At 42.7% G+C, this 18,610-nt stretch overlaps 2 protein-coding genes across 2 annotated transcripts in view; both read left to right on the forward strand.

Moving 5' to 3' along the window:
- Positions 1-7,136, forward strand: part of KCTD9 (potassium channel tetramerization domain containing 9) — a 37,603-nt gene extending 30,467 nt beyond the window's left edge. The window contains exons 10-12 of the mRNA XM_025932886.2: positions 2,318-2,423; positions 3,129-3,262; positions 5,259-7,136. Coding sequence (XP_025788671.1) covers positions 2,318-2,423; positions 3,129-3,262; positions 5,259-5,375 — 357 coding nt within the window. The 3' untranslated portion in view covers positions 5,376-7,136. The remainder of the gene's footprint in view (positions 1-2,317; positions 2,424-3,128; positions 3,263-5,258) is intronic.
- Positions 7,137-11,796: 4,660 nt separating this feature from the next.
- On the forward strand, positions 11,797-16,643 carry GNRH1 (gonadotropin releasing hormone 1). The gene is made up of 3 exons (XM_086702890.1): positions 11,797-11,960; positions 14,384-14,479; positions 16,439-16,643. Exons 1-3 carry the CDS (start codon positions 11,820-11,822, stop codon positions 16,478-16,480), a joined length of 279 nt encoding a protein of 92 aa, XP_086559016.1. The 5' UTR covers positions 11,797-11,819; the 3' UTR covers positions 16,481-16,643.
- Positions 16,644-18,610: the final 1,967 nt, after the last annotated feature.

Genomic DNA, 18,610 nt, shown 5'->3' on the forward strand with positions numbered 1-18,610 from the left:
TTATTTCTGCCCCTTTTCTTTCTCTTCTGTTTCTGAGATCCCTGTAATGCATATGTTACTACACTTGATGTCACTGAGTTTTTTCTTTTTGCTGTTCATCTTGGGTGCTTTCCATTATTCTGTCCTCCAGCTCACTGATCCGTTCTTCTGCTTCCTCTAGCCTACTATCTATTCCCTCTAGTGTAGTTTTAATTTCACTTAAGTTCTTCATCTCTTTGGTTCTGATTGGTTCTTTTTTATATTTCCCATCTGTTAAGGGTCTCACTGAGATCCTCCACCCTTCTCAAATCCAGTAAGTATCTTTATGACCATTACTTTGAATTATCTATCAGGCATATAGCTTATCGCCATTTCATTTAGTTCTTTTGCTTTGATTTTGTCCTCCTCTTTCATTTGGGATATATTCCTGTTTCCTCATTTTGTGTAACTCTCTGTGTCTGTTTCTGCGTATTAGGAAAGTCAGCTATGTCTCCTGCTCTTAAAAGTAATGGCCTTATGAAGAAGAGGTCCTGTAGTGCCCTGTAGTTCCATGTCCCTTGCTTTCCCCAGAACCAGGCAGTTCAGGCATAGGTGTCTCCCGTGTGTGTTGCGTGGGCCCTTCTATCGAGGCTGAGCTGCTTTAGCTTTCAGTCAGCTGCAGTGGCCCCATTTGCCTGTTGTGGGCGGGGTTTGGTCCCTGTGCTGTCAAGGGCCGGTCTGGGGCCACCTTGGGGTTGTAGTTGGGTCAGCCAAGCCACCTGCCCGCAGGCTGTTTGCCGGGGCTACAGTACCTACTTGCAGGGTGCTTTCCCTGGGTTGTCGCCTTGGGAACTTAGATAATAGCTACAGTCTGTTTTATCTGGGTGCACGGCACAGAGAACCAGAGACATTTATTTTTTTATATTATCAGCTTCCTGTCTTATTAATGTTTCTGTGTATTTAAAACACCCTCATCTTTTAGTTATTTTGGTCCTTCTGCATCCTCATTTTCTTACCTCTCAGGCTGAGCTTCTGTATTGCCTGTGTGCCGTAGCACCTGTACTACCTCTGCAGAGGCAGACGTGGGAATGTGTGTGCATTTGTCAGCTTTCTGTGATCTGAAATGATCTGCAGCTTGTCTCCCTTTCAGCAGAATTGACAGTATGGTGAATGGAATTGCACTCATAAAACAGGATTTTTCCTATTAGGTGTGGCAATAAGGTAACGTGATCAGCCTTAGGATTTTTAGATTCTTCACTGTTGTAGTTATAATGACAACTACAATTATCATTTATATAGTGCCCTACGATTTTTAAGACACTTTTACATTCATCATCTACTTTGATGGTCACAGTGTGGGAAGTCCTAATGTTAATGTCAACTTTATGGCTTCCTGCCTTATCTGCTAGTTGTTGGAGTTCAGATCTGATGGCACTGAATCCTCAGAGGTAAATTAACATAATTCAAAATTCTAACATATATTTTCTAGTTTTTTACTCTTTGTATTTTGTGCTATAACTTGGGCGTTCAAGGTTGACAATGTTGTGTAGCAGTGATTGGTACATGAAGAACTGACAAACAACTTGTAGGGTTTTGTAGCTAGATGATACCTTTAACTGCCGGCCTTAGTATTCTGACCTATGAAATGAAGGTAGTAATAGCATGATTGAACATCAAGAATTTTATTGATTCCTGCAGTAAGAAAGAAGAGAAATCCCTACTCCTGATAAGATTATGTGTTCCTTACCCATACATCTTAGCTCTCATAGTGTCCTACCCAGGACTGTTTATAAACATAGAAATAGGGATGTTACAGTTCTAGCCCCCCAACTTTTTAAATACATTTTTTTAATGTTTATTTATTTTTGAAAGAGAGAGACAGAGTGTAAACGGGGGAGGGACAGAGAGAGAGGGAGACAGAATGTGAAGCCATCTCCAGGCTCTGAGCTGACAATACAGAGCCCAACGGTGGAGTTCAAACCCATGGGCCAGACCAGGAGATCATGAGCTGAGCTGAAGTCAGTCACTCAACCAGCTGAGCCACCCAGGTGCCCCTAACCCCCCAATTTTTTTTTATCTAAACTATTATCTGTGTAAAATGGACATGCTGTTGTTAATTAGGTTGTTTCTTTGAAAATGGTTCTTTCAAAAGAACTGTTTCTTCAAAGTGGTTCTCAGCTCTTGGTTGATTCCAGTTAGAAAAGTCTTCATTATAAACAGAAAATAATTGATTGTGAGTGTATGGAATTGAGCTTCCTCCCCTTCTCTATTTTTTTCTTTTGTTGTTTGAGCCCATTTTTTTCTTTTCCAAACAAAATTCTGAAAGTTAAAACGTGGACTTTTCTCTTTTTCTTGCCAGTGTGCAAATCTCCAGGGAGTCAAGATGCTCTGTTCTAATGCAGAAGGGGCATCCCTGAAACTGTGTAATTTTGAAGATCCTTCTGGTCTTAAAGCCAATTTAGAAGGTGAGATTCTATCTATAATTACATTTTCTAAGGTGAGAACATATCACAAAGTAAAAAGCCCAACAAAATAATTGTTACGGAAAAATCATGACCGCTACTGGGGGGTAGATTTCTTCTGCCATCGTATTTGGTCTCAGTCATGTGCTAGGCAAGAAGTTAGGGGAAATCCAGCCTCTACTATTGAATAAGGCTTCAGTTGGAGAATTAAATGTCAACATCTCGAACTTTGAAATTAAACAGTATACGCTCACAGTGACTAAAATGAATTTGTTTGCACAAAGCTAGGCAGTTTCTGTCATTTTTAGATTAATGTTTTATTTATGAATTTCTTATTGCTCTGTTGTGTCAGTGAACTGGTCACTTATTTGTATGTTTAGAGTACAGGGGACTTACCTTCCTTATCATAAACTTACGGAAGCATATTATAAAAGTGCTAATTATCTTAAGACTGAATTGAATTCTTCCCTCAAAAATATAGACTAAAACATTCTTAATTCATAGAACAAGCAAACAGATTGTTAACAATGAACGCTTTATATGTGTAAGTTGGTTGAGAGACTGAGATTTATGGTTCACGGAGTCCTTTCCAAAAGTTAAAGAGCCTGTCATTCACCTCCATTAAGTAAACTAAACCTGCGGTTTTTTGAAGGGAGAGGACTATAAATATTTTGAAGTTCAACTGCTATCAAAATATATTCACTGTAGGTGCTAATCTGAAAGGTGTGGATATGGAAGGAAGTCAAATGACAGGAATTAACCTGAGAGTTGCTACCTTAAAAAACGCAAAGTTGAAGAACTGTAACCTCCGAGGCGCAACTCTGGCAGGAACGGATTTAGAGGTGAGTCACCAATGTTTGAAGAGCGTTTGGTAATCTACAGTTACTGAGCCTGTCCTGCAAAATGTATCGAGGTCGCCAACAAAGTCATTGGCTGGTAAAAACTGCCAGGGAGCACGCCCGCACAGCCGGAGCTGTGTTCTCCTGTCGATTGCTTGTTTCAGCAGACGTGCCTCCCAGAGCAGGATTCAGTCACACGGGCCATGGGTCCCAGTTTCAGATTGAAAGATTCATCTGACAGTCGGTCGAAGACGATTTCATTTGTCCTCTGTTCCTTGGGTCTCCTTCAAGTAGATGAGTTTGATGACTGCTTTCCTAATCGAATTTATTGTGTTTTTCTTCAGTTTTAAGTCCAGACAGAATTAAATGGGGCCAGATTATCTTTTTAACTGTTCGAGAAATGTCAAAGATATCCAGGTTTGAAATCAGGTTAAGAGAGAGCCTATTCTAAATTGGAATCGTGTTCTTTTTGAATCACGATTTGAGCTTTTAACTTTGCGCGTCTTTTTCATCAGAATTATATATGTTGTCTTGATTCGCAAATGTAGCTGGCAGGCTCAAAGGCTGTTGATAGGTCTCTTGGTGCTGTCCCCATAGCACTTTTTGCAATGCTGGACGCGTTCTAAATCTGTTCGGGACAGTAGCCACCAGGCGCTATGGCTGTTGAGCACTTGAAATATGGCCAGTGTAACTGAGAAACGGATTTTTAAATTTTACTTAATTTTAGTTCATTTAAATATAAGTAGCCACATGTGGCTGTTGCCATCATATTGAACAGCACAGCCTTATCCGGGAAAACCTGGCGTAGATCGGATTGGAGAGAAGAGTGGGTCAAAATTTGGCTTGTCATTGATTTTTCCCTTTTAATGTTTCTGCTTTGTTCTCTTGACAGATCTTAGCAGTAGAGTGGCAGGCCCCATTAAACTTAAAGGCAAAAAGAACCTGCCCAAGGCCAAAAATAGAAGCCTATTATAAGCACAGTTCCTTAATTTTTTATTCTTTGGTACTGTCACCAAAAATGATGATTTTTTTTTCCCCTTGGTTTTAGTTACCGTGTAGGTAAACACCAGAAGTCTTCCTGATGGCAACTGAATGCAGACCAGTCAGGTTGACTGTTTGAAGGGCAGCTGGTGACATTCTGTCCTAAAAGTTTATGTGCAGTCACCCACCATCCCCAAGGACTTACCCACGATCTGTCTCATCTGCCACTCTGTGATCTCAAGAGAAATTTCAAAGCAGCTTCCAATTGTGGTGGTAGTTACACTGTTCTATATACATTTGTTAAAACTCATTGAATTGTGCACATAATTTGGGGTTTAAAAAAAAAAAGCAGTTCCCTGCTATAAAAATGTTCGAGTTGGGGAATGGAAAAATCTATTATAATGTAATTAGTAAGTAAGATCTCTTTCTCTCAGTTGTTTTCTTTTTAAATTTTTTAAACATCTATTTATTTTTGAGAGACAGAGAGAGAGCAGGAGCAGGGGAGGGGCAGAGAGAGCGAGAGACACAGAATCTGAAGCAGGTTCCAGGCACTGAGCTGTCAGCACGGAGCCCAACACGGGGTTCAAACCCACGAACCGTGAGATCATGACCCAAGCTGAAGTCGGACGCTTAACTGACTGAGCCACCCAGGTGCCCCTCAGGTTTTTGGGTTTTTTTTTTTTTAATAGTGCTTACCTGCCCTGCCTTTTGTTGTCCTCAGATTGTGGTAAATTTGCATAGATAATATTTATTACGTTGGAGTCCATTCTGGGTTTTAAATGACCGATTCTAAAATAGGGGAACAGAAGACACACTCCCTCTTTAACCTCTGTTTGTCAGTATTTGTGACTGTCAGCCTGACCACTCACCTAGAGAAAACAACTCCAGATATAGAAGAAAATCTGACTTTTTTCTAACACGGCAGTCTTCCAGAAATAACAGGGTTTCATGACGTTGGAACATTTTCCTCACGTGCCCCAGGAATCTTAGTTTCATGAATATTGTTTTTGTCTTGCAGAATTGCGACCTGTCTGGGTGCGATCTTCAAGAAGCCAACCTGAGAGGTTCCAACGTGAAGGGAGCTATATTTGAAGAGATGCTGACCCCACTACATATGTCACAGAGTGTCAGATGAGAATTTCAGGGCCGGAGGAAGATGCCCAAGATGAAAAATGTTGTCCTTCTCACTTTTTTTTTTCTCCACCCATTCAGTTGTCTAGAAGAAGTAACACTGTAAGGGAATAAAAAACAAACAAAAACCCATTTAGAGGATTATGCTTGTTCTCAACGGTGCATAAAGGAAAAAAGTGACTTTTTTCCACATTCTGATTTTAACCGAGAAGCACTCATTTAATAGATGTAGAGAAGCTAGAGTAGCTTGCTGCCTTTTGAGCGGAGTTAGGGGGATTTGGCTGGTTTTATGACCAGAAATAGGATCGATTATATTTGCTTTTAAATAGGCATGATGTGGAAATACCATCTTGGTTTGAAATGTATTCGAGGATTTTAATTTATGAAAAGCACAACATATGCAATTATATTTATTGAATCTCTAGATACAGTATGGATATTTAAATTGTTAAACTTTACGAAAATTTCGAAAAGGTTCAGGTTTATTAATAGCTTTAGTGATGCCTCCCCTACTCTACATACCTGTCATGCCATATGAATATGGTGAGATCAGATTCCCCAAGGCTCTCTTTTCAGGTTCTTGTAACGTTTATTTTTTAGAACGAAACAGTAGCTAAATTAAATCCTCGGTTCTTACTGATTGAGACTGAGTGAACGAAAAGACCTCAATGTCAGCTCAAGTTGAGGTGGAACTCTCCAGATGGACAAAGAATTTACCTATCGCTACAACTTTTAAATGAGCATCCTTAGAATTTCATTCTAAGCAAGTTCCACTCAACGCCAAACCAGTCGATTTTATCAATTTACACTACTAGCCTTGTTTTCTCCTGTACAGTCACAAGAAGCATAGGAAGTATATGTCAGAACCAAAAAACCAAGGTGCGTCATCAGTAGTAATTTAATTCAAATGCCAAATAGTTTCAACAGGGCCAGCTTAGAAATAGGCATTAAATCCCAGTCCACTGTCATCTTTTGGAAATCAACGTAATGCCGTTAAAACCCTACAAGGGGAAGGGAAGGGATTTTAAATTGGCAATTTGATGATAGCCACCAAAAAACTTCAACAAAAATAAAGGCGTTGGACTGGTCCGAGATGTAATACCAATCAGTCAGCACCTGTGGTTCTTCTACTTTCTGATTTAGTTCAAATTCTAGCCTGCTTTTTTTGAGTCCTTCTCTCTGCAATAGCAGAGACAGGACCTGTACTTCCTTACCAATAACCCGTTGTCCTTATGTCTACCCCAAGAGCAGGGATATAAGCTGTGTCCAAATAGGTTCTGAATTCTACAGACTCATCAGTTTGAAGCAATGAATCAGTAAAAACGACTTCGTCTCCTTTGGGAGAATGACGCGTGTTCAATATTTACGTAGCTTATTCTTCTATATATACATATGCAAAGCTTTCCTTAACGGTAAAGGGTGCATATGCGTAGTGAGAGCTCGCACCTTTACAGGTGAGGGAAAGCAATTTCAGAAATGAATTATTTTCTTTGCTTTATTATTTTTACCAAGACAGAGAAGTATTGTATTGAGAGATATCTATTTTCATAATCAATATGTGCCTAAATTATATTTAAATCATTTCACTCTGTACTATATTTTCAATAATTATAGAATGTGTTTGTTCATCCACTTAAGGGTACCTCTGTAGACATAAACCTAAAAATGCAAAAGAATCTGAAAGGTCTAAACATGGTATGCTTAGAAACTGCAGATTTTGGATCTAATGTATACTGCATTAATAAACGATGTGAAATGTTGAAAAGGAGTTTCTAGTCGTACTTTTGAAAATCGACTCTTGACCATACTTCACTTACGTTTCTTCAGCATTAAGTTGATGACCAGTCCCGAGGGTCTGGGTGGAGAAGGAAATCCAACACAACGCTTACAATGGATTAGTCTGAAAGGGCCATTCATGCAAATTTACCCCTTTAAGCATGGTTTTTTTATGACCCTCTTTTTAAAATCTGCCATGCTAACAACACAGGTTCAATTACAAGACTTCCAGTGGTTCATTTGTGTTACTCTTTAGCTGATGAACGTTACAAGTTAGACTTATTAGGTTGGTTGAGTACATTGTCCCCAAAACATTCTCACCTGACTCGTGGGAGAGAGAATTTTGACGCAGGAGTTTCAAAAGAGTACAACTTCTATTAAACCTAGTGATGGAACTTGTCTGTACACAGGTAAAAATACAATTGGGGGTGGGGGACTAGAAAATCTAAATCAGATTATGCATATTGATAAAATTCAGTACTCCTGTAATTATTTAGAGCCATACGTATTATGCTGTCCTATCTAATTCAACTACGGTTTCAAAGAAATTTTAGTAGGAAATAGTGTAAATTCACTTTCTTATGACAGTGATTTACTATCATAAATCAAGGCATGGAATATTTTCTCCAGTTGCTCATTTTATGAACGGGTGGTTTATACTATAAATCTACCCCCATGTCAACTTCAAATCATGTTTAATGAAAAGCCCTAGAATTTTATTAAATTTCCAAGGAGGTATTATCTTTAAAATTAAAAAGGTCCACCTCTACAAAGAAAAGTGGTTATTTTCTGCATAAAGCACCTTATGCAAGGATTAATTCTCTGAAAGCCTTTCACAACCTTTAAATATGTCAGCAGGAGTTCACCACGGACCCTTCCTGCTGAGATTTTACATTAGGGCAAAAAGAGGCTTGTGTCTGTCACTCATCAAGATTGCTAAGTCATTACTGTGGCATTTTAATAATTTTTAGGTGTTTCTTTTAAGGTTGAAAATGAAACCATTTTCCCTCTAAAGCCATATACTTTTTTTTTTTTCTTTTTAACGTTTATTTATTTTTGAGACAGAGACAGAGAATGAACAGGGGAGGGTCAGAGAGAGAGGGAGACACAATTTGAAACAGGCTCCAGGCTCTGAGCTGTCAGCACAGAGCCCGACGCAGGACTCGAACTCACGGACCACAAGATCATGACCTGAGCTGAAGTCGGACACTCAACGGACTGAGCTACCCAGGCACCCCTAAAGCCATATCCTTTAAGATCTAGAAGTTTCTAAATTGAGAAAAAATTTCTGACAACTATGAAATCCAATACTTAAACCCAGTTTACTAAATTAAGCTTCATGATAAATGGATCTATCCTTGGAACTATGAAAAGATTCAAGGGGCGCCTGGGTGGCTCAGTTGGTTAAGCCTCTGACTAGCTCAGGTCATGATCTCGCGGTTTGTGAGTTCAAGCCCCACGTCGGGCTCTGTGCTGACAGCTCAGAGCCTGGAGCCTGCTTCAGATTCTGTGTCTCCCTCTCTCTCTGCCTCTCCCCCCCCCCCCCCCCCCCCCCGCCCCACACACTCTTTCTCCTTCAAAAATAAAGAAAAAAAAAAGAGAGAAAAGAAAAGATTCAAAGTGTGTCCCTAAACATCAAAATTCCATTAATTGCATATTCGATCTCTTCCTTGGTATTGCAGAAAATAAATTTGGCCTTTGCCCTTCAGATCTATGTGATCTAAGGAGATGCAGATTTGGCATCGCGCATATTGAGCAAATTCATAGACCATGCCACTGTGTTCATCTAAAAATTTCAAAACCTGTTTCCAAAAATACCGACTGATAGAAATAATGTACAAGAAAGCCACTGATGCGTAACCAAAGCTAAGTGATTAACGTGACCCTAAAGGTCAGGAGTCTTCACTCCCATTTCTTTGGTCCTGCCCCAAGACCACATCTGCTGGCGCAACACTGTGAGAAGCACACTTCTTTTAGCAAATTGTCAACTGGGCAATTTAAGTGCCGTTCAAACATAATGAGCTCTTGTTGAAAAAGAGCCTCTCGTTACCTTTGTATTTTAGTGAGATGAGATTACTCTCTCATGGCAGAATGGCACTTAAATTACTCAGTGTCTAATGAAATAATGAAAATAAGTTAAATCACATTATTATTATCTTTTTTTTTTTTTTTCTGAGATTGTTCACTGTTTGCAATTGTACTTAAAAGCTTATCTCCTTCTCCAGCCTATCATGAGACTCTGACAACCTCCACAGAAATGGCTGGGTAAAGAGTTTCTCTGGGCAGGACAGCACTGCTCTTTATACTGACATCCTTGCAAATGTGATTCTTCTGGAAGAGTATCATGAAAACATGATTGTCTTCCCCTAATTTACCCTTGGGCGACGACTGATTGGTTTAGCATCCTACCAGGGGAGAAAACTGCCAATCCCGGCTCTAAGATGAACAAATACCTAGTTATTCTTAACCATTTTACTGTTTAGCTAATGTAATAGGCCTTACAGACAATTGTATATGAAGGTTTAATTCTATGTCAGATAAAACATAACTTTGATGCAGAAATAGAGGAAGCGTTAAGCCCAACCTTGTTTAAAGGCCCTTACTTTTTAGTCATTCATTCAAAGTTATCAAAGGCTGACTAATGCTAGGGATTTAACAGAAGTTTAGACGAGATGGGATCCTTGACCATTATGAGTTACAACCCAAGGGGTAAATTAGGGGAAGACAATCATGTATTCAAATAAAAGTAATAAAGAGTAATGGTTCTCTCTTTGCTTTTGTAAATGCTTATACTGTGTAAATAAAACATCCCCAGGGTCCCCTCCCCCCCTGGCTTGGAACACCTATCTGTAAAGTTTGGATAATGATACCCACCTGCTGGGACTGTTGTCAGAGGGGAGGCTGGTCTTACGCATGTATGTTTACGCATGTATATTTACGTATGTTTCTCACCTTTGTGTTCCCACTGCCTTCAGCACAGTGACTTGCCTATTTTAACTCAGTATCTACTAAAATGAGTCACACTGTGGACCCAAGTAGGTTCTAGGTGGTTTTAGGCTTAGTATATTCTAACGACAGTGTTTCTCAACTTTCTGATGCTATCAGCAGGCTTTCAAGATAAGTCAAGGAAGGAACCTGGTGGGTAGGAGACTGGGAAATTTTCAAACCCCTGTTATCTTCTTCAGGATCGTATGTGGGTATAGGTAGGGTGCCAATAATCCCTTCTTATTATTTATAAATCAGCTCCTCTTACAAATGAAGAACCAAAGAGCGGAGACCAGCTCCCAGGCATCCTGACTGAACTCCTTTCTAAAATGATTACATGGCTTCCTTTGTGAAAGCTTTTATGTGAGCCTTTAACATCACTTAAGGTACAGCAGCTGTCTTCCTGGAACTCTGGATAGGTCTGTTTCCTCAAGAGAATCCAACCTGGCTTGATTTTAATCTGTGAATTGTGGCCTCAGTACAAAAGTCCTGGCTGAGGTTTTAATGGCCAAGATTTAAGTACATTTAACAGACACGCCAGTGGGTGTTCCAATTACATACACTATTAAAGGGCCTTCTGTGAGGATTAAAACACAAATCACTATTAAAAAAAAAACAAAACCCATAGTCCCTGTGCGGTATAATTTGCCAGCAGGAAAGATTTCAGTCCTGGAAAAGTTTCATATAAAAAGGAAGCCAAGACCATGAAAAATCACAGAACTCCACTAACTCGAAGAGAAGCTCGGGATTCTTTTGGCTCTTGGTCCTCAAACAGGTAAGACGCTTTGTATTTCTAGCATGTGTTTTAGACTGCACACTTTTGTCTCTCTATAGGGCATTTTGTACCCAACGGGCAAAGTCCAGGTGCATAGCATCCAAAGAAACCTTGACCTTCATGGTCCTTGTCACCCCTGGCCACAGCGATGCAGCCTTTGGGGAATTAATAACAACTCATGGACCCGTATTCGATTTCGTCTTTAGCCTTTTTCCCATCAGATGAACATTAACGTGAAGGCTTTGTGAGAATTCGTCATGTCATTAGCTAATTCGAGCCCGCCTTGGCCACGGAGGCATCTGGTCTGGGACTCGGTGCTTTGAAAGGTGTTGAGCTCTCTCCCGCGCTCACAGATGGTCCAGCCCACACTTCAGTGTGGAGGATACTCAGCAAAATGTAATTAGTGCCACAGCTTAACCACTGAATGTCATACAACTTTATATTAGCCAGAGATTCCTAGCAGAAGCTACCTTTCCAAGCAGATGGCCCAGTTCTCTTTACCTCAGGAACTGATACAGTTAGCTGGAAACTAATCAGTTGAGTGGGGGCAGGGAATCTTAAAGCAAGAAGGAGAACTTGATAAGGGAAGGAATCAGGGGGTTTGGATAACCAAATAAATACTAAAAGTAAAAAGAGACTAGCTTTGTACTGAAAAGTGCGGAGCATGTAAGTTCAGTCCTGCCTTTATCGCAGGTGGCTAGGAAATCCTGAAGGCAAGCAAGGGGCGGGGGGGGGGGGGGGGGGGGGGGGGCGGTGGCGGGTGTGTTTGTCAGTGTCCTTGGGTGAAAACGACAGCTATTTCTATCTTCCGCGGGGTTAGCATACAAACATCAGACTGCTCACCAAAGAGGTCTTTACTTCTTGCTCAACCCAGTCTGGGGCTCCTCTGACTGTTGCGTCGTGTTCCTCAGGATGGAGGCGATTCCAAAACTTGTCGCCGGATTTCTTCTGCTGACCTTATGCGTGGTTGGCTGCTCCAGCCAACACTGGTCCTACGGCCTGCGCCCTGGGGGGAAGAGAAGTACTGAGAATCTGATTGATGCTTTCCAAGAGGTAAGTCGCTTTCATCTTCAAAACTGAGACGTGTGCCCCCACAGGGCTAGCCTGGGCTCCACCTGCCCTAGGCGTCCCCGGGGAGATGAGGCACTGCAAACCGCCAGGCCCATTCCCGCTCGCAGTTCAGACAGGGACCAAGGAAACAGAGAGGGGGAACGACTCCAAGAGAACACGGCAACACCTGTGAAGGATCGTGCCGTGTTCAGAGCGTCCAGAATGGCCAAAGGAATTCAAAACAATGCGACGGGTCCAAAGTCTCTAGAGCAAGGATTCCTTGGGATTTGGAAAGAAAATCTTAGAACCTCTGCTTTTTTTAAAATGTCATCTTTAAAAAAATAAATAAAACAGGGGCGCCTGGGTGGCGCAGTCGGTTAAGCGTCCGACTTCAGCCAGGTCACGATCTCGCGGTCCGTGAGTTCGAGCCCCGCATCAGGCTCTGGGCTGATGGCTCGGAGCCTGGAGCCTGTTTCCGATTCTGTGTCTCCCTCTCTCTCTGCCCCTCCCCTGTTCATGCTCTGTCTCTCTCTGTCCCAAAAATAAATAAAAAACGTTGAAAAAAATTAAAAAAAATAAATAAATAAATAAATAAATAAATAAAACAAAATGTCATCTTTTAAAAGTATCTATGATACGAGGTCAGTGGTACGTTTAAAAAAATTTTTTTTTAATGTTTATTTATTTTTGAGACAGAGAGAGACAGAGCATGAACACGGGGAGGGTCAGAGAGAGAGGGAGACCCAGAATCAGAAGCAGGCTCCAGGCTCTGAGTTGTCAGCACAGAGCCCGACGCAGGGGCTCGAACCCTCGAACCGTGAAATCATGACCTGAGCCGAAGTCGGACGCTAAAGCAACTGGGCCGCCCAGGGGCCCCAGTGGTACATCTTTGTAACTTGCAAATCAGTATCCTCACCAAGCGTGCATGCCCTATCATTTCTTTTTACTGAAATGGGCACTTAAGCAAAGAACTTGGAGGCTGCTGGATAGAGGGGAGCGGTTAGCAAGCTCGGGGACACAAGATATATACTGGAGAATATGCTGGATTTGATTTCATGTAAATTAGATGTCAGTATTAGTACCAGCACTAACATAGGGCACTTGGTTTTTTATCTATGAAATGAGACTTCCTGGGGTCATGGTCACATGAGAGAGGCCTTAGATGTTAGTTGACTAAGCCCCAAAAGGAAAGTGGGCTAATAAAAAAAGAGTCGCTATTATTTCTTTTATTTTTTTTTTTTTTAAATTTTTTTTTTTCAACGTTTATTTATTTTTGGGACAGAGAGAGACAGAGCATGAACGGGCAAGGGGCAGAGAGAGAGGGAGACACAGAATCGGAAACAGGCTCCAGGCTCCAAGCCATCAGCCCAGAGCCTGACGCGGGGCTCGAACTCACGGACCGCGAGATCGTGACCTGGCTGAAGTCGGATGCTTAACCGACTGCGCCACCCAGGCGCCCCTATTTCTTTTATTTTTATTTCTTTTTTTTAATGTGTAGAAGACACAGACATTTTATTTATTTATTTTCTTAATGTTGTATTTATTTTTGAGATAGAGAGAAAGAGCACAAGTGGGGGAGGGGCAGAGAGAGAGGAAGACACAGAATCCGAAGCGGGCTCCAGGCTCCGAGCGGTCAGCACAGAGCCCGATGGGGGCTCAAAATCACAGGCCGTGAGATCAGGACCTGAGCCGAAGTCAGAGGCTTAACCGACTGAGCCACCCAGGTGCCCCTCTATTTTTGTCTTTTAAGTTTATGTATTTATTTTGAGGGGGGTGGGGAGAGAAAGAGAGAATGGGGGAAGGGCAGAGAGAGAGAGAGAGAGAGAGAGAGAGAGAGAGAATCCCAAGCAGGCTCCACACTGTCAGCATGGAGCCCAAGGTGGGGCTCAGACTCAGAAGCCTCAACATCATGACCGGAGCTGAAATCAAGAGCAAGATGCCTAACCAGTGCCAGTTAAACCACGCAGGTGCCCCAGATATTGTTTCTTAAATTAACGGGAAACAGGCCTAAGGGATGAGCAATTCGGGGCTGGGACACTTACAACAGTGCAATCTGAAGTCTCCTCTCCACAGATTGTATGTGAAGTAAATCTTATTTAACTGTGACATATTTAGTTAAAACTAGAAACTAAAAATCACCCTATTCACATCTCGAAGCTCCTAGACTTTTTGTATACCATCCCCTCAGGAGGTTCGAAGTACTTCATTATCATCATCTCTCAGGAGAAAATATTCTCTCCTCATTACCGCCATTACCTCCAGAACCACCCCCCCCCCCAACCCATCCATTCAAATGCCTGATGGAGGATCTATCTTCTTAGATAATCCCCTTGGCCTCACTTTCCACGCACAATCTTTGGTAGAAGTAGGAGACACCATTCCACTTCTTTATCTCCATCAGCAAGAATCTCCTTCTTTTTCCTCAGATAGCCAAAGAGGTTGATCAACCCGCAGAACGTCCGCGCTTCGAATGCACCATCCACCAGCCCCGTTCTCCCCTCAAGGACCTGCGAGGAGTTCTGGTGAGTTACAGTGGTGATGACATGGGGCCTTAGAGGTGAACGACTCCTTGGTACCGCCTCTCAGGCTGTCCACACAGGACAACCAGCTCTCAGCCTCCATAGGGCCTACCTTCCTGACTGCGTGAATTCCTCCCGGGGTAGGGTCTCACCATTTTGTGACGCCATCTTTCAGTACCAACGGCTAGAACCTTTTTTCACCCCTTACACTGAAATCTCTTTGTAACCTTGATCTCATCTTGGTTCTGGCCTTTGGGATGACTGACAAATTTCTTCCCACTGTTATATGTCGGTTCTTCAAGTACTATTCATCAGCCCCCCTTCCCCAGACTATTCTAATCTAGGCCAATCCACACCTCTCCACCAGATTCCTTAATTCTTCACCAATGTTCTTGGTATGACATAGTTTTGCTCTGGAAAAATGAGGAAATCAAAAATGGTGCTCTAGTTAATTTTTTTCCCTTTGGAATAAAAAAAAATTCCAAACTAGTAAATTTATAATTCAGAACCACATATTTGATTTCCGATTGGTTTTGTGTGTGTGTGTGTGTGTGTGTGTGTGTGTGTGTGTGTGTGTGTTTTACTTTCGAGAGCGAGCGAGCGAGAGCAAGCATGAGTCCAGGAGGGGGCAGAGGGAGGAAGAGAGTGAAAATCTTAAGCAGGCTCCACAGTGAGCACAGAGCCCGACTCAGGGCTCGATCCCAGACCCTGGAATCATGACCCGAGCCGAAATCAAGAGTCGAACGCTCAACTGACTGAATCACCCCGGCACCCTTGATTTCTAGTTTTCTGACTGGATTATAACCACCTCCACATTCCCACCAAAAATGGGAATCTACTAACTTAATACAGGTTTTTCATAACCAAACACAAGTATACAGAGAACTGAATATAGAAATTGAACCTTGAACTCACTGTTGGTGATCTCTGAGCTCCGCAGTCCGCGTATCTGCAGCACTTAGGGGCATTCCAATTAGTTACCAGTTATGCCCAGGAGCAGGGAAAGCCTGAATAAATCATATATGAAGATAAGCTATAGTTTTCTTTTTCTCCATTGACCTCAACTTCCACATCCACAGTTCAAAGAAAAAAAATGCAGACAGACATCTTTAATTTGCTTTTTCTTTCTACTCCGACCTACCACACAAAATAGTAAGCAGTGATATTTCCCAAGCACGACGTTAGAAGGAATTGAGACAAGAGCTAGGTTAATAACAAACGGAGATCAGATCTTTCTTTCATCTCTTTCATATTTTATCCTTCAACTATTAATGTAGATTTTAGGTTTATTAAAAAACTTAAAAACACACTATCTGTTATCTCTCTAGCACTTGCTAGTGCACAAAAAATAAATGGATCTTGGGGCGCCAGGGTGGCTCAGTCAGTTAAGCGTCCAACTTTGGCTCAGGTCATGATCTCACAGTTTGTGGGTTCAAGCCCCCCGTCGGGCTCCGTGCTGACAGCCCAGAGCCTGGAGCCTCCTTCGGATTCTGTATCTCCCTCTCTCTGACCCTCCTTGGCTCACACTCTGTCTCCGTCTCTCTCTCTCTCTCTCTCTGAAAAATAAACAAACATTAAAAATAATTTTTTTTAAATAAATAAACGGGTCTCTTCTTTGTATATCAGTATTTTATTTATTTTTTTTTTAAATTTTTTTTTCAACGTTTTTTATTTATTTTTGGGACAGAGAGAGACAGAGCATGAACGGGGAAGGGGCAGAGAGAGAGGGAGACACAGAATGGGAAGCAGGCTCCAGGCTCTGAGCCATCAGCCCAGAGCCCGACGCGGGGCTCGAACTCACGGACCGCAAGATCATGACCTGGCTGAAGTCGGACGCTTAACCGACTGCGCCACCCAGGCGCCCCTGTATATCAGTATTTTAGAAACTAAAATGTCAAAAGCATAATGGAATTCAGCTAGTAAAATCAACCTCGGTATATTGGTTGCTCACATATTTTTCAGGAAAGTCTGACTGAAGAGGAAACTGGGCAGAAGAAGATTTAAACCCACTGAGTCAAAAGGATTGTCAACACAAGTATAATTCTGACATTGCAATTTGTGACCCGTTTTAACGTCTATCAATTGTGTGAATTTCAGTTACGCTTATGCTAAATTTGCATATTTCACCAGGAAGTGCTGTGTTATGAATAAAGTGGCATAAATGTTACGTCTAGTGCGGAACTCTGGTGGGGGAGGGACCCTGTAGGCCCATAAAGGGGAGAACTCTGAGTCTGGGGCAGAGGAGACACGAGGTAACACCAAGTCGACATTATTGTTGACTAAAGAAAGCCCATGGCTCTCCTCCGCCACCACCCTGCCCCAAGAGCAGTCACCTACGGGTCCGGGCCCCCACATCCGACTCAGCAACAATCTTCTCTGGTATTGTAGCTTTATTTTTGACCATACTCTGTGGAAGTGAGGCCCCAACCAAGGCTTCCTCCCACGTGGAAAGCAGCTCCCTTCCCCGGCTGCCTCCAATCCCTTTGAAAGTCAAGCGGAACTGGAGAGAGGCTTAGAGAGAAAGGAGGCCCTGCTGGGCTCCCAGTCCCGGGCTCCTTCTGGCTGCACGTGGCCTGCATGTGTTCACCACAGCGAGTGGTGCAGGCCCAGGCTTGGGACCCAGGCCTGAAAATAATCGTGTTCATCTGTCGTTATCTTTTGGGGATCGCTCGTGAGAAATGCTACGGAGTATAGCATCTTCCCTCGAAAGGGAGGAAACCAGGGTTTGAGGGATTCACTCAGTTCTGTCGGGGTTACACGGGCAGGGCTCCCATATTGCACCACGATGAGCAGCTGATGGTATTGGACTTGAGAGCTAGCCCCTCTTTTGTTAATTGGTTATTTTGTTAATTGGAGCTGAAACAGGATCCTGGGGCTCATGTATCTATTTAGTTTACTGGGGACCAGTTTTCCAGGAGCCCCAGACATTGATACCAGTTCTCAATTATCCTCGTAACTTCCAAGTGATTATGAGACCATTTGAAAACCTTAAATTTCCGATAAACCACCTGGTGGCACAGCAGCAAACTGTGCCCACATTCACATGGCCACGATCAAGGTCCTTTCCTTCTTTCAATCAAGGTGCCTTTCCCCTCCTCTCCCTGCCCCCCCCACCCCACCTCAAAAAAGGGCCTGTGTTAAGGAATTTGAACTGGAGTCAGAAGCAATCCATGGGGGAAAAAACCCTCCCTTCTTTTAAAAAAAATTTTTTTTAATGTTTATTTACTTTAGAGAGAGACAGAGAGAGCATGAGCAGGGGAGAGGCAGAGAGAGAGGGAGACACAGAATCTGGAGCACGCTCCAGGCTCTGAGCTGTCAGCACAGAGCCTGACATGGGGCTCGAACTCACTGCGAGATCACGACCTGAGCCGAAGTCAGAGGCTCAACCGACTGAGCCACCCAGGGGCCCCCAAAACCCTCCCTTTTTGATACAGATCTGCCCAATGCCAGATTGCCCAAATATCTCCATTTGAGGAATCTCTAAATCTGGATCAGAGAACCTCCTTCCTCCCACTTTAATAAAATTAGGCAGAGATGTGGGTCCACAACCTACTGTACCGCACAAAAGTCAAAACTGCATCATTTGACTCACCGATACATACAAGGCAGGATGAGAAGCTTCCGTCTGCCAATCACTCAGTGACCGGCACACAGTCATTTTTTTTCATCGCTATTTTTGTTACATTGTTATTTTTGTTAACAGTAAAATCATTATTTTTGTTAATAAAAGCAATACCATTTGCAATCTTTAGTTAACACGCTGGGAAAAAAAAAAAAAAAACAAACAGGGCAACGCGGTCACTTTGGGGGAGGGGGAGGGGCAGCCGGAAGGAGAAAGAGTATCTAAGCAGGCTCCGCCCTGTCAGCTCGGAGCCTGGAAATCACGACCCGAGGCGAAATTAAGAGCCACACACTTCACCGACTGTGCCACCCAGGCGCCCTGCCCCTTCGTTTTCACGTCCTGTTTGGAGTCTCGGCTTTTCTTTGCCAAGGCTTGTCTTGGGGCAATTTCTTTGCGGGCAGCTGTGGGCTTCCCTGAATGGGTTACAGAGATGCTCATGAGCTCGGTGGCTTGTGACTCCCCTGAACATGTTGGGTATTTGGTTCTCAAATGGCCCAATGCCTAGGGACGAG

The sequence above is a fragment of the Puma concolor genome, chromosome B1, assembly GCF_028749965.1.
Source record: "Puma concolor isolate L17-30 chromosome B1, mPumCon1.1.hap2, whole genome shotgun sequence".
Taxonomy (NCBI): domain Eukaryota; kingdom Metazoa; phylum Chordata; class Mammalia; order Carnivora; family Felidae; genus Puma; species Puma concolor.

Excerpts from the sequence above, each read along its gene's own strand:
- GNRH1 (XM_086702890.1), top strand. The coding sequence starts at position 11,820 with ATGGAGGCGATTCCAAAACTTGTCGCCGGATTTCTTCTGCTGACCTTA. Across the intron at positions 11,961-14,383 it reads TGATTGATGCTTTCCAAGAG|ATAGCCAAAGAGGTTGATCA; the intron begins GTAAGTCGCTTT and ends CTTTTTCCTCAG. Across the intron at positions 14,480-16,438 it reads AGGACCTGCGAGGAGTTCTG|GAAAGTCTGACTGAAGAGGA; the intron begins GTGAGTTACAGT and ends CATATTTTTCAG.